The 13043-nt window shown below is 40.3% G+C and overlaps 1 protein-coding gene across 1 annotated transcript; it reads left to right on the top strand.

The window, feature by feature from the left end:
• Nucleotides 1-1511: 1511 nt before the first annotated feature.
• On the top strand, nucleotides 1512-10794 carry zbtb2b (zinc finger and BTB domain containing 2b). The gene is made up of 4 exons (XM_080745180.1): nucleotides 1512-1667; nucleotides 3682-3820; nucleotides 3964-4005; nucleotides 5559-10794. Exons 2-4 carry the CDS (start codon nucleotides 3690-3692, stop codon nucleotides 6955-6957), a joined length of 1572 nt encoding a protein of 523 aa, XP_080601306.1. The 5' UTR covers nucleotides 1512-1667; nucleotides 3682-3689; the 3' UTR covers nucleotides 6958-10794.
• The last annotated feature ends 2249 nt before the right edge of the window (nucleotides 10795-13043 follow it).

Here is a 13043-nt window from a genome sequence, read left to right as displayed (position 1 = left end):
TGCCTTGCTCTAAACCTGAAATGCAACCATGACAGACAGGTCTGCCAAAGACGCTGTTTGCACTGGGACTATCCACCCTGCAAACGGGTGGATATTGTCCTCTGAACAGTCTAATGACAACATACCGGTGTTTGCCTCCAGAATGTGTCAGACAGTATCAAAGGTACCCTCTTGACATGACAGATAATGGGGCTGTATGGGTGCAATCCTTTTTCTTCAGACTTCTATCCCTTCCCTTCACTTGTATATGTATTATTTTGCAATTGCGGTCATAATATTTCAATGACCACAACACACTAGGTCCTACTATAGATAGGCCTACTTTCACATTATAGGCTACTTGTGTTTAGTAAAGGGTGATGATTTCACTTTTCTTTTAGATACTATTCAAATATTTGTTTGTTTAGGATTTTTTGAGACACCTCAGTCAGTTTAATAGGCAGTTAGGACATTTAGGAAAACACATCTTATTAACTTGACCTTGCAAAGCAACTGTGAGGCTACATTTTGTAGCCTAAAAACAAGCCACAGGCCTTGATGTGTGACTGGCTACTAGTTGTGTGTCCACCTAAACATATGGCCAGGATGATCAACTTGAACAACACTCTGAAATGGGATGTAGCATGTGTGGTTCTCTTCCTCTGCTATTTCACATCCTGTTATCCTTAGCCGACTCAGTAAGGGGATGTCACACTTATTCAAAGATAACCGTAAACAGGAGAAATTATTATAATTCATGCAAGATACCAAGTGATTAAAGTAGCTCACTCTTCTCAACAGTAACACATTGCAAGTTACTGATACTATGATAGTATACCAAACATTGTCAAACAGTAGGTTGCCTACTTTAAAATAAAAATCCAGAAAAATATATATAGGCCTATAGGTATCTGCTTGTGGATTTATTTTACAACACCTAAGGTAGGATACGTGTCTCATATAGCCTAGATCACTTTAAATCATGTTTCATTAAACGTTTTAATTGTATAATTTTGTTGTTCAGAGGCTAATTGGTCATTAAAAAAAAGCAGCCCATGATAGTTATGTTGTCTTAAGGCACAGCAATCTTGGTTCCAAATAGCATTTCCCATTTAATTCACTATTTCTAAATGTTCACGTTTGTTCACAACTGTCTCACTTTTGGGTCTCGATTCACCAGTTGAGAAACACCGAAGAAGACGCACCAACCGAAAATGCAAATAATACGACTGTGGGCAAGGCAACGTTATTTGTCAACGTGCATGCATGGGTGGGGGGCAGGGAGAGGAGAACGACCCCCTTTCCTTTAAATCGGTTTACGCTTAACGTGCCATTACCGGAGGACGCTGAATGAATTATTCTTCTACTGTGCCAGAGCCCGTTCGCACACTGAACGTGTAATGTCACAGTGACACTCGCGGCGGTTACGCTCGGAGGGAATTACCAGACGCTCTCCAACGATATTTTTACAACTGCTGTTTTTTGGTGCTTTTTTACACAGCCCGAGTCATGTGATTGTAACGTAACCCGACCGGAAAACACCGACGACGACCATCGCCGCCGCCAATGCTGCGTTTGCAAGGAACACAGAGAGCAGCAGCTGCCTGCGCGCGAGCCCAACGGACAAGTCCCCCGGTAACAAACAACAACACGTCGAAGTCCACGAAATAAGACCGCGGTGGAACACGGTACGTGTGTTTTTTAATACTTCAATGTTCATTTTACCGCCATAGTGCAGCGCGATGTGCAAACGGGGGGTTTCGCCGCCTGTAAATTGTCACGCTGAAGTTAAAAGAAACGCGTTCGTGACCACCCCATCCCCCTTGTGCGTGTGTGTGCGCGTGTGTGTCCGTTTCGAAGCGATGCGGAGGTCCCGTGGCGCGCTTGTTTTTCTACATCTCGGGAGTGGCGTTAAAATAACGTGTAGTAGATCTTTGCTTATCTTGTCCAATGCCTCTTGATTTAACTGCCCAAAATGCGCATGTTGTCGTCTGCATGGGTATCGTTGGGTATATTTTCAGTTTTTAGAAAAGAGCACTACGGAAGTGTCTGGAGTGTCTGTGTGGGGTAACTGACTGTTCCACGTGTCTGTATTAGGGGCGGCGCTTTAATGTTACAAACATGTTACTATGATGAACACATGGCAAGTATCTACCTATTACAGTAGCTATCCAATGAAGTAACAGTTCAAGTTGAAATGATCTTTGATCAACCATTGTTTGTTGCCTCATAAAATATGTCCGGTAGTCCACTACAGGTATATGATCACACACTTGTGGATTAGCCTATAAGAGATGCATCGATATCTCATTTGATGCTTTCTTGGGTTATGACGAGAACAGAAAATGGACATTGCAGTTGTGTTGTTATTAACCATAATGCATGCAGTCATTTGTGAATCATTTAGGTCTACTTCTAGTGGAATTCTGTTGCCACTATGTTTATGATTATACACTACTTTTGAAAGTAGGCTATCAGGGTAGGCTACTTGGATTGTCTTGAGGGGAAGATCGATAGTTGAAAGATGGCTTGTTCAATCATCATCAACATTCAGCACTGAAGAGGATTTGGTTACATTCTGACTATTGTGCCCTTGGGCTAGGCACTTGAAACCAAACCGCTTCAATGGGTGACAGTACTCTGACTATGATTCCCATGCAGATGGACAAATTCAGATGAGACAATCTTGTGTAAACTGACAATAATAAAACTATCTTGTTCCATTGTCTTTAATGCTGGCTAAGGATATGTTTAGAGGGGGAAGAAAGTATTCTTCTGTCAGAGAAGGGAGATTCACCCAGCACGCCCCACAGGCTCTTTCCAGTCCCTGGTGGAGGGGGTGGAACTAGTCCTGCCTTAGGAATGTGTGTCGACACCCGTAACCCTGGTCATGTGATGGCCTGGAGCCCTCTCAGTCCTTTGGGTCAACAGCAGTCAACCCAGTCCCAGTGGCCAGCACCAAAATACACTTCCAGTTAAGATAGTTTCCATTAGTGTCAATTCACAATTCAGTTAAAACAAAGTGCAAATTAGGCTTCAGCGATAAAGCTTTCTTGTACTGACGCACAATACAAAATCCAGACCCTTGAGAACTTCTGTAAAAATGTAGAATGAGCTCTTGTCTGCCAATTGTAACCATTCCTTCATCAACATATCCCAAGGGATAGGCAGCAGACTGTGAGTTTGGCCCAACGGAAGTTGTCATTAGAGGTCCTATGCACTAACTAACCAACTGCTTAATAGGCTAAAGGCAACTGTTACAGGAAACCCCATGACCCTTCTGGTTGTCATTGATTATTCTTTTCACGTCCGGAAGGCTACTAAAAGCAGCAATATCAACCATGTTCCTCTTCCTGAATTAATTTTAGATGAGCAACTTTTAGTCCTTGTGTTCACTCTAACCACGATGAAAACCTTCTTGTACCATAGCTATGATCAGCGAAGTCATACCGTTAAGTGCCTTTGTTACATTTGTACAACACACATTGTCTCCATTTGACACAAATTGACTCTTTGCTGTTGTGTGCTTCACGTAGTCGTTAGATCGCCCCCGTCTGCCTGCCTCTCTGTGGTCACAATAAGCTGAAGCTCTGGTCTCCTTCCAGACAGGAAACTGACTGTTGTGTGTGCGTGCACACTTGTGCACGTGTGTGTGTGTTTGTGTGTTGTGTAACTTCTGTGGGTGTGTATGCCTTTGTGCAGGTTGAAGAATGGAGTTGGCCAACCATGGTCTTATCCTTCTGCAGCAGCTTAACGCTCAGAGGGAGTTTGGCTTCCTGTGCGACTGCACTGTGGCCATAGGAGATGTCTTCTTCAAGGCCCATAAAGCAGTCCTAGCTAGGTAATTACATCAATTACAATAGTGCCAAACATTTGTCTAAAGAAAGCAAAGAAAAACATCTGAAAATATGTATTACTTTTTGGAAACTTTTTCTGCATGTAAACTTTTACTAAAGGTTTTTACTTTCCCTTTTTCAATCACAGCTTCTCCAACTACTTCAGAATGCTCTTCATTCACCAGGACAGGTATAGAAAATATGTAAGATGACTATTGAGAATAGTGTTGGATATCTGGTCCATAAAAGGAATTGGAGTCACTGGAAATACAGAAAAAAGCTCTACTGCTCTTCTTTTATTGCGTCGAACGTCAACCCGATCTTCATCAGGACATGGGAACGGCCGTACACACGTTCTTCTGTACATTTATAGTACACCATCCATACACTGATAGGTTAACCCAAATATTACTTGGCTGGCTTTACACAAAATAAACTGTGCAGTGTGCACCAATACTTGAATACTTGAGTATCCCAAGACTAATATATTAAAAATCAGGTACTCAAACCATAGGAACACAGTGACTGGATGAGGTGTGTGTATACACCCATTCCCATTTATATGTCCTAATGAAGATCTTATTGATCGAAACGTTGACGCAATAAAATACACAGCTGAGCCTTTTTCAGTATTTCAGTGTGCATACTCTATTTCCTTTTGTGATACCGCTGCTTGTCTTGCGCCTGGGCCACGGATATGCGTCTTCCTCATGGATATCTGCCAAAGACAATGGTATCAGAAGATATGTGCAAAACTCAAATCTAATACAAAGAAATATATAATATATAAGCCTGTATTCTTCTCAATTATTCTGGGTCATTAATCATCAGCTGATATTTAGTGTACAACTTGGTATTAGAAACATGCGTTTGAACTAACGTGTCTTGGCAAGCTTTCCTAATGGTAAGCTCACTTCAGAGTTTTATGAGTATGAGAAAAGTTTAGTTTTTCTCTCTTACTGCCACATAAGGATGTCTTAAACTGCCATCACCGGTAGCTTAAAAGTAGCTTACCTTTGCAATTTTATAGAAAAATATCCATCCATTATTTCCAACCGCAATCTTTTGTAAAAGCCAGGCGTATGTTTCACGAGTCATAACAAAAATAAAAAAATGACGGCTGGTTGCATTGAGCGAGGATGAAGTTTGTCCCTCGCAGGAGGGAGAAACTAGATCCAGGCATAGAAAATGACCAGAAAAGTGATCTCGCCGCCATTTTTGTTTATTATGTGTGGTCAAGATTTGAGACTAGCGTTATAGGAGCTGCTGCTACTGTAGACACCCGCGCCACCCCTCATCTGCTCACAGTGCTCAGACAGGGAAAAGAACGAACGAACAACCGCTCGTTCATGGCCGTGCCCTACTTGAATACATGAACGAGCCTGCTCGTTCAAAGCAGTAAAAGAGTTAACAGAATCATGAATACAGAGTTCTCACATGGTGGAAAAAATGTCTTCCTATTCCTAAGATCTGTGATCTTTTATAACTTTTCGTTCTTTGGTGGCCATTGAAACCAATAGATTCATGCTGCTGTTAACTATAGCCTTGTATAGAACACAACATTATCTAAATGGCCATAGACTGATAGACAGATATGGAGATTTACTGATTGATAGCTACAGTAGTTCCAGACAATCTCCGATCCAATCGACTCAATTATCTATTTCACTGCAAATCTCTTGTAGTTTGATTCAATACACCATATTTGGACACATTGTTAATATCTAATTTTTTCTTTTTCAGTGACTGTGTTCGACTGAAGGCTGCGGACATACAGCCAGATATCTTCAGCTACCTCCTGAACCTGATGTACACAGGCAAACTTGCACCTCAGTTGATAGACCCTGCACGCTTGGAGCAAGGGGTCAAATTCCTGCATGCCTACCCTCTCATACAGGAGGCCAGCCAGTCGGTCTATTCCCACCCCGAACACAGCCTGAACCTCTCCACCTCACTCTATGGGATCCAGATCTCTGACCAGCAGGTGGCGTTGTCACCTAGAGTGCCCGGACGTCGCCAGCTGTCTTCGCCCTTTGACATGGACCAGCTCGGCTCGGAGGGGAAGTATAGGCCGACGCCAGCCGTCACACCAGCCTACACCAATTCATCTGCGTCCAAGCATGCCTCTTCACCCCCGGAGATGGAGGCTTCGACCAGTAATCGCCAGCCGATGACTGAGGAGCGGAGATCAGACTTGCTGACTGGGGAGAGTCCCCCAATCAATACCATTCTCCATGTCAAACCCAGCATCATGAAGAGGACTGCCTCTTTCAGGAAGCATTACTCCTGTCATCTGTGTCGGAGCCGCTTTAACCAGAGGAGCGTGCTGAGAGAGCACCTCCTCCAGCACACCCGGGCCCTGCAGCATACCCTCTCTGAGGCCAACAATGCACTCTCCCCCGTCATGCCTGGGGAGCACGCTGCGGCAGAACTGGACGAGTTGATGAAGGGGAGCAGGAGCGGCTCCGCCATGTTGGTGGAGGTCATCAGTGACAGTGAGCAAACCCCGGTCTCGGTTGCCAACATGGACTCGCCCCGGGCAGAGGTGACCACTTCCAACTGGGGGCTGGGTGGGTCTCAGTCTCAGGCGGACACGCCTCCTCCGTCGGACATCGCAGACATCGACAACCTCGAGAGTGCCGACTTGGACCGGGAGGTGAAGCGGCGGAAGTACGAGTGCTCCACCTGCGGACGCAAGTTCATCCAGAAGAGCCACTGGCGCGAACACATGTATATCCACACGGGCAAGCCCTTCAAATGCAGTGCTTGCGGCAAGAGCTTCTGCCGTGCCAACCAGGCAGCGCGCCACGTGTGCCTGAACCAGGGGGCTGATGCCTACACCATGGTGGACCGGCAGAGCATGGAGCTGTGCGCTGCGGGCGACGACAGCAGCCAGATGGATTCCCTGTTCCTGGGCTCCGCAAGGCCCTACAAGTGTAACATTTGTGAGACCACTTTCTCTAGTCCCAACGAGGTGATTAAACACCTCTGCTTCAGCCAAGGTGCATTAGTGGGGCTGCAGGGGCAGGTGGCAGCGGGGCTGACCCAGCAGGAAGAGTTTCCCAAAGATGAAGGTTCTGATTTGTCCTCTGCTGGCACAGTACTAACGGCCATAAAGACTGAGGAGATCCTTGTAGAATAGTGCCAAAATTATATTTGTCTTTTGTTTTTTAGGCTAAATGTTTATTTTTTAAATTATGGTTTATTAGATGAGCTAAAGAGGAAGTTAGCCTGGGTATGTATGTTGTGCCTGGAATGTACAGGTATGTGGGAAATTCTTTAGGACTGCTTAAAATAATACATTGGTACCACAGTTATCAGCTCTTAAGGTTCTGGGAAGCGCAGTGTGAAATATGTATCATTGAGGGATAGACCAACTTAACCCAAAGAATGAAATACCATTTCGCTGAAGGTTAAGTTACAAACCAGTGAGGGAGAGGAAAACACTAGGGGTTATTTTCATCTCATCACTTCCGTATGGGTGTTTTGCACTGTATCAAACTGTAACATACTGGTGTCTCAATGTAATCTATTCTAAGTTACCGTTAACTGTGGTCAAGTTGTACATGCACGATCGTCAACTCAAAAAGGAAGGGGAAGCTCAAACAGTTCCGGAGGGTGCAGTGTGCTCTAGAGGTAGATGATGCTCCAGATTCCAGACCGTAAATGTGAGTTTAGTGCTTGTGTTGGCCAGTATTCAAACTTTTAGTTTTCTTTTACATTTGTTTTAGTTCATGATCAAAGTTATTTTTAGCCTTCCATCCATGGGCACAGCACACTTTTCAAGCCTATTTGTTCATCCCTATAATCACTCCTTTTGAGATGGTAGCCTATTGTATATGTAGGACGCTTCCTTTTGCCAGAGTTGCCAGATTGCTGAGTGAATTAAACATTTACTCCATGGCCATATTGCCTTATTTGATCAGTGCATCTTTTGAGCAGCCTTTTAGTTCTTTGGCTTTACTTATGCCCGGGGCAAGTATGATCTCATTACAACAATTGAATAGCCATCGGAAAGGTTTAGTCATTATTTTTGATTCAGCTGGATACAACAACAGAGCAATCAATCACTGTTATCTGGTAATGTTTTCAGTTGTCACTATTATTCTAACTTTCTGAATGGAAAAGTGTATTTGTTACTGGGGAATCATCGTCATCAAACCGGTTCACGTGCCCGTACCTTGAAGAGCGCATTCCATCATGTGCAAAACCTTCCTGTGCAAGTTGCCATTTGATTATTTGCTTGAATCAGTCCTTAAAAGCCCTTCATTTCCATGTAATTTCCAAATTTGATATACAATGCTCTATTTACAAAGAATATGGTATATTGCAAATTTGTATATTAATAGGCTAATATCTTTGTAGACAAGAGTGTATAGTGAAATATGCGGATGGGTATAATTGGTCTTTATATTAATCAAAATGGAGGTTAAGTTTGAGTTTTTATCCTTTTTCAGCTATTATCCTAGTTTACTGCTGTATAATTTATTGGATTATTTAGGCTATTCAATTCTGCCTTACGTTCTTCTTATTTTTTTCCCCCCCAATATGTTTTGTCCATGTTGCTGTTGAGTTTTTTTGAGTTTTTTTTATTTTTCTTCTTTTTTTTTGCCATTCTGACAATTGTAGATCTATCACACAAACATGTCAGAATGCTGTTCGAAAATAAATGCTTTCTTCACTGAAATGTGGTGGAATGTTGTGGTGCGGAGGGACGAAATAGTAAAAAGTTAACTAATCTAACTAGACGAAATACAGTAAATTAGCAGGTTGGCAGATCTGCATAGAGTAGAGTCAACAATTATGCCTTTTGTCTTATACCTTGCTACCTATCAAAACTGTGATGTGTTGTGAGCTTGTTTGAAAGGTTGAAAGTGGTTAACAGTATTAACTTAACCTTCATTGTGCAGGAAAGTATATCTGCTGCAAATTATGATTGGCCTATCACTAATGACTTTTGTCAGGATACCCAACAATGATTTGAACATGTATTGGCAAAACAAGTTTTCAATTATGAACCATGATATTGTCCTGTTATCTGTAAATGTCTGCAATGCCTTTGAAAATATTCTTAAGCCTAATTTATACTCCAATGGTGTCGCTTGTCGAATAATGCATTGCCTCGTGCGACAAACAGACAATTGAGTATAAATTAAGCTTACTAGTTTGCTTTGTGTGAACTGTGAAAGCCAAGGAATGGTACCTTGTCAGAGGGTGGTGGATATCTATTACAGATTGTTGAAAATGTGAAATATGGTTTATACTTTCATAAATTCTGAAAAAAGGAAAATTCAGTTGGGGCCAATTAGTTAAAACTTAACATGCTTAATCATGTAGGCTAAAATATGAAAGCGTAAAGAGTAGGTAAGACAATTATTAAAGTATATTAAAGGGACATTTAGAACATATATGTATCACTTTAAGCCAAAAACCAGCTGTGTAGAATAACTTAACCCATTTTAGTGGGTTGTGTCAACACTTTCCTAAGTTGAAAATACGTATTATTTAGTTGTGCGAGTTGTGCGACATGTGCATAACACATTTTTGGCAAAGTATAATGGGCTTTACTCTTATCACCGCTTTTGATGGAATACCTTCAAAAACTATAAATTAAAATGCAGTCTGACTCTCAACCACCCAGATAGTGTTGTTATCAGAGGGCTCAAATATGACATTATAGTATTATGCGTTGTAGCAGTGATCCTTTTAACTATAAAAAGGAGAAAACACCAACTATGTATGGGGAAGGGGATTGTTTTAGCTTCAAGGCCCTTTAAAAATGTTCTACAATGCTGCTCATGTGATGCAAAATAACCTGTTGAAAGCTTTAACCATTGGCTTCTTTGAATCTTTTCTGAAGAAAGCATTAGCCTACTGTTTTTAGTACTTTTATAATTTTCCCCATTAGCAGACAGCTAGTTATCCTGCATTTATGGTCATCCTGGAGATCAACACATGCACAGAAAATGTATTTACATATGCCACTATTTGACAGCAATCAGAGAACATATGCTACCAATCAATGTTCATGATGTGTGGCATTTAATGGGGTAATAAATAATAGCCTGGTCTTGGGAAGTAGTAGCTTCAATTAAATCTAACATTACTTTGTAAAGAAATGCCCATCATTAGTATGTGATATGTATATAAGTTGTATTGTTTTTGTTTTTTCTTTCTCTCTTTTTTAATTTCTTAATGTTTTTGTTTCATTGAAGGTAAATATTATCGGTTGTTTATTTTCATTCAGACTGCTGTAAGAATACTTTGCCGGCAAGTTATATTTTGTATTTTGTCTATACGTATATCAAATGTGACAGAGTTCCATTTTGGTTAAATGAGCCGATCCAATAAGCTACTCCTTTGGTGCTCTGATCTCCAATGACTGGAATGGCAAGGCTAGCTGTTTACTTGCTATTTGCCATTTGTGGGCTAGATGGAGCTATTTTCCTTGGGTATATTGCCCATTCTTCTTTACTCAGGTCTGGCATAAGGGAAGGGTGGCACAATTTAACTCATCCTTGGTGTCTGTCTACTAGTGCTGTTCTTTTGCCAGTAATATGACCATTAAACAAAATGTAATAATTCAGGTGACTAGAGAAATACGTCTACTTGATATAACTTGTCTACACAGAACACGTGTGGTGACAAATGTGGAGATTGTCTCTTTGCTCACGCCTGTTTTATGTAGGCACTGTGAAATGCTACTATTACTACTGACATTCATTTCTCACCTTAATCTCACCTTATACTTTGATTACGCCCAGCTACATACATGCGGTCTGATATCATTCTCAGCATGAAAGTCTTATCTTCTTCAACCACACCAGTCCTAAGTTAACTATTATCCTTTTATTTGCATCTAATGATTCATTAGCATCTCTACTTTGTTCTACTTTGCATCTCTACATCTCTACACCAGTTTTAGGGCTTGTTGGATGGGGAACGGAACCCCCCACCCACACACCCCAAAACCTGATAGCACAATACCTCCCGCCCCAAAAGTGTAGTTGGATGTCTACTGTGATATATTTGTGTTCTCAGGAACACATGTAGTTTTCTTGTGTAAACCGTTTTACATTTTTACAATGAAGAACAAAGAATAAATAATGTTTTACATAATTCTGCATTGTTGTGTCCTGACTTTGTCTTATTCAGACTTGTTTTTGTCCTTTTAAAAGTAATGATTTCTAAAACTACACTGGCTTTAAATCACAGTTTAGAAAAAAAGAGAATCGTGCACCTTGTTGAAAAGCTTTCTCATATTGAGAATAATGGCTGCAACTAATAATTCATTTTTTTTTAGATTAGATTAGGCTTTTCCTGGGATGATACATTTTTGAAATACAAAATACTATGTTGTATTTGATCTCATAATTTGTATCAAAAATGTTAAATACTTTATGTAGTGTCCTGTATTTTAGCATTTTCTAAATACTAAAATAGATTGGCAAATAGCAAAAATGTAAAAGGTTCAGGGGATCCCCAGCAAAATGAGTAACAGTTTAACCACATTTTCTTTCTCATCATAATTACGATTAACAGGTCTACATGAACTTATAGACCAGTGCAGTCTATTACCCTTTACATTGATGCTAAACAAATTATGCAACTTACACTTAATGCAACACATCATGCTAAATGTTATTTTTTATGTATGAAAAGCAATTACACAGTAGGCCTATGCTATGGTCTAAAAAAAATCAATTTAAACTCACTCACTCACACACCCACACACATGCTCTCCAAGCCTTTATGGTGCTGAAACATAATTTATACTGTCATTCAGCAGTGGGTTTAGATATGAGCTCAACAACACAACAACATACATAGCAACATAAGCATTAGATAACCTATTATTGACTATGTGCAAGCAAAGTCGTTAATTAGATCCATAATCTCATAAAATAAACCTGTAGTGATGAGTTCTCCTTCCTCTGACCTGAAACATTTGCACCTAATCACAATCTCCCTGATTATTACACCGATCAAAAAGCATACATTGAATGTTGCATTTTGGATTTCTTTTGAAAAGAAGACAAAAAATAAGGAATAAGGATAGCCCCAAGGATAGCCCACTGGGTCATATTACTTCTGATGATTAATAGCCTACTGGGGCCCCACAGTATTAATAATAAAAAAACAAATACAATCACATTTACTTGAACTCAATGTCTAGTTTGTTGTGAAAACAAATTCATGAATGAATAACTGTAAACACAAGCATTCATTTTGCTAGCTTTATTTTGAACGAAATATAGACAAGTTTTTGTACGTTTTCTTACTATTAACAGCTCGGACAATATAAAAGACAGAATTTAGTCCATGCTACACATATAATGTGCTAAATGCGTATATGTTATTTGTTATTATTACAACAATATGATTTTTTAAGTACATAGGTATACAATCTGTACAAATGTTACCAGGCTCACTCACAGTCAGAGTCAGCTGTTACAAAAAGAATGCTGGAAGACTGAAGATGGGCATGTGTCTCAGCCAAATGCACTACTAGACTAAGCAGCATAAGCAATAGCCTTCTTAATTTAATCCTGCATTTTTTTTACCTTTTTATTTTACAATAAACTAACATTTTGGATGTGACACACCCATAGTACAGTCAACATTTAGTGAAGTTGGCCAGACATGGCATACACTTCCTTGATCTGTCAGGTTTTGTCATACAGCTTAGCAAAAAATGTATAGAGCTGCATTTTGACATGTACATAGGGGCTTTAAGTGAGCATATTTGGGTGATTTTACCTCGATTTACAATGTGCATTAGCCAAATGTTGTCAGAAACAACAAAACATACCAGTAGCCTATAAACAGAGAACTTTTATTTGTCTGTTCAAACAAAATTGATACCTGCAGTTTTCTTTTTTCTAAATCTCCTAAACAAAACACTCCAACCTCATGAACTGTTAAAATTGTATAAGTCAATCAAAGCGAATTGAGTTTTTTTTAGGTTAACTGGACTCTCATCCTATGAGCCACATAAACCATAACTGCCTAACTTGCTTTATTTTCTAGAATAAGACAAAAAGGGTGATTGTATTTTTGTCTGGTACCATGCAATGTCTGAGTGTTTGTGCTATCTCAATCCTCCCTGGTGTCAGTTTGGTGATAATCTCTGAGTGGAAAACACAAGTAGTTTCCAATACCATAAAATGCACCAGATATCTATGAAAACAAATGCATACATGAGTGTAAAAAACAAACAAAGAACAA

Source organism: Nannobrachium achirus (genome assembly GCF_963921795.1).
Source record: "Nannobrachium achirus genome assembly, chromosome: 16".
NCBI lineage: Eukaryota > Metazoa > Chordata > Actinopteri > Myctophiformes > Myctophidae > Nannobrachium > Nannobrachium achirus.
The sequence above is the reverse complement of the archived record's forward strand: the minus strand, read 5'-3'. Positions and strand labels throughout refer to the sequence as shown.

Excerpts from the sequence above, each read along its gene's own strand:
- zbtb2b (XM_080745180.1), top strand. The coding sequence starts at position 3,690 with ATGGAGTTGGCCAACCATGGTCTTATCCTTCTGCAGCAGCTTAACGCT. Across the intron at positions 3,821-3,963 it reads CATAAAGCAGTCCTAGCTAG|CTTCTCCAACTACTTCAGAA; the intron begins GTAATTACATCA and ends TTTCAATCACAG. Across the intron at positions 4,006-5,558 it reads CTCTTCATTCACCAGGACAG|TGACTGTGTTCGACTGAAGG; the intron begins GTATAGAAAATA and ends TTTCTTTTTCAG.